This window comes from Tupaia chinensis, unplaced genomic scaffold (assembly GCF_000334495.1).
Source record: "Tupaia chinensis unplaced genomic scaffold, TupChi_1.0 Scaffold146177_1, whole genome shotgun sequence".
NCBI lineage: Eukaryota > Metazoa > Chordata > Mammalia > Scandentia > Tupaiidae > Tupaia > Tupaia belangeri.
Genome location: NW_006206032.1, coordinates 945,305 through 946,883, shown reverse-complemented (window position 1 = coordinate 946,883; position 1,579 = coordinate 945,305). Strand labels below are relative to the sequence as shown.

The window sequence follows — 1,579 nt, the reverse complement described above, 5'->3', positions numbered from 1 at the left end:
ACCAGCCAAGAAGCCACGGGGTGCGGCGTGGAGAGGCAGGTGTTTCTGACTCCGGCGCAGGGGATGTTCCCGGGGGGCTGGCAGTGTGGGGTTTGGGAGTCCCATGCCGTGGCAGTCTTACCCTAGATCCTCCAACGACTCCAAGATGTCAGTCTCCATGAGGTCACACTCCATGCTACTGTGGTATTCAAATTTCCGAGTCGTCAGGCTCCCCTCTTCGCCGGCAACGCGTACACTGGCGCATGCGCTGCCTCCCCGGAACTTCCAAATCGACAGCTGGCGCCTCAGCTTTTGCACTGCGCATGTCCGGAGCGTGCGCAAGAGCATAGGTCCCGCCTCCGGCCCCAGCCCTACTAGCCAAAGGATTGCTGAGCCGCACAGGACTGCGCATGCGTATTACTGAACCGTGAAGTCCGTCGCCCAAAGAAGGGCAGGTGGACTGGCGGCGTGGCAGCTGGGCGTGGGGAACCCGCGAAGGGGCTGTGCTCTGTGCTTTCTTTATTGGGTGTACGCATGTGCGAATCTTGGGGAGCTGGGCTGGGGAAGAGCCTGGAATGGGTGGGTCTCGGGACTTGGGTGGGTGTCGGCTGTGAAACCAAGTGTGCATCCCGAAGAGTAGGTGGAGTGGTCCTCCGAAACCTGCTGGAGTGTTCTAATCTCAGCTGCGGGTCATGGCCACGGGGAGAATTCGTGAGCTTCAAGTCTCATTGCCCTGGGCAGAGGAAGGCGGGCCCAAGTGCAGATAACGTGCCATTTGAGCTTCTTGTGTCTGCAGTGTGGTGAAACCGTATTGCAGGACTAGGGAGGAGTCAGCTTTCTTTTGACACGGATGCATTGGGAATATTGTGTCTTTTAACCCATGTGCATTTTCTGCCTGATTTCTTAAGTCCTTTCCAAACATTAAGCGTTTTATTTTAAAGGAGAAAGAGACTTCTCTCCATATTCAATAGAATATATTTAAATCACGCAGTTTAGACTATGAATAAACTTTAAGACTGTAATGGCATTGCGTTGGAAATTGTCTATAGGAATTGTTGAAAAATGAGAAAAATTGTCTTCAAAGTGATGGCATACTCAGGAAATTATATTTATCCGTAAATTGGCATACTGTTAAATCGTGTGGGTATTTAAAGAGTTTTCACATAGGTGCCAGTAGATTTTAACTTGTAGTTCTCAAAGATTTTCATTTCTATGGATAATGCTCCTTATCCTTAATAATCCCTTTGTGAGTTTCTCATTTTGCATCATCTGTAGTAAGGGAAGGTTACCTACTGTGTGCTTGCCTGGTCTTAACTCCTTGACCTGTATTATGATGTAATCATACAGCTATGCAAATATTCATGGTTTACAACTGAAGATGCTAAGGATCATTGACTTAATAACCTGTCAAAGATCTTAGGGCCCAGAATATAGAACTGGATTTTGAGTCTGAGGCATATCTCAATTCATAATTCTTATTATTTCATTAGTCAAATAAGAATTTATAAGCAGGATGTGAACAGAAAGGAAATTTTAGCTAGTTGAATTTGTTTAAGTTTGTGTACATTGTACATAGTTATTAGAGGAATGGAATACTTAT

The 1,579-nt window shown here is 46.7% G+C and overlaps 1 protein-coding gene across 2 annotated transcripts in view; it reads right to left on the bottom strand.

The window, feature by feature from the left end:
• The window catches only part of TSLIG3A (tRNA splicing ligase complex subunit 3A), an 18,883-nt gene extending 18,605 nt beyond the window's left edge, over positions 1-278 (bottom strand). For both annotated transcript variants that reach the window (XM_006168794.3, XM_014584278.2), the window contains exon 1: positions 122-278. In XM_006168794.3, coding sequence (XP_006168856.1) covers positions 122-174 — 53 coding nt within the window. In that variant the 5' untranslated portion in view covers positions 175-278. The remainder of the gene's footprint in view (positions 1-121) is intronic.
• Positions 279-1,579: the final 1,301 nt, after the last annotated feature.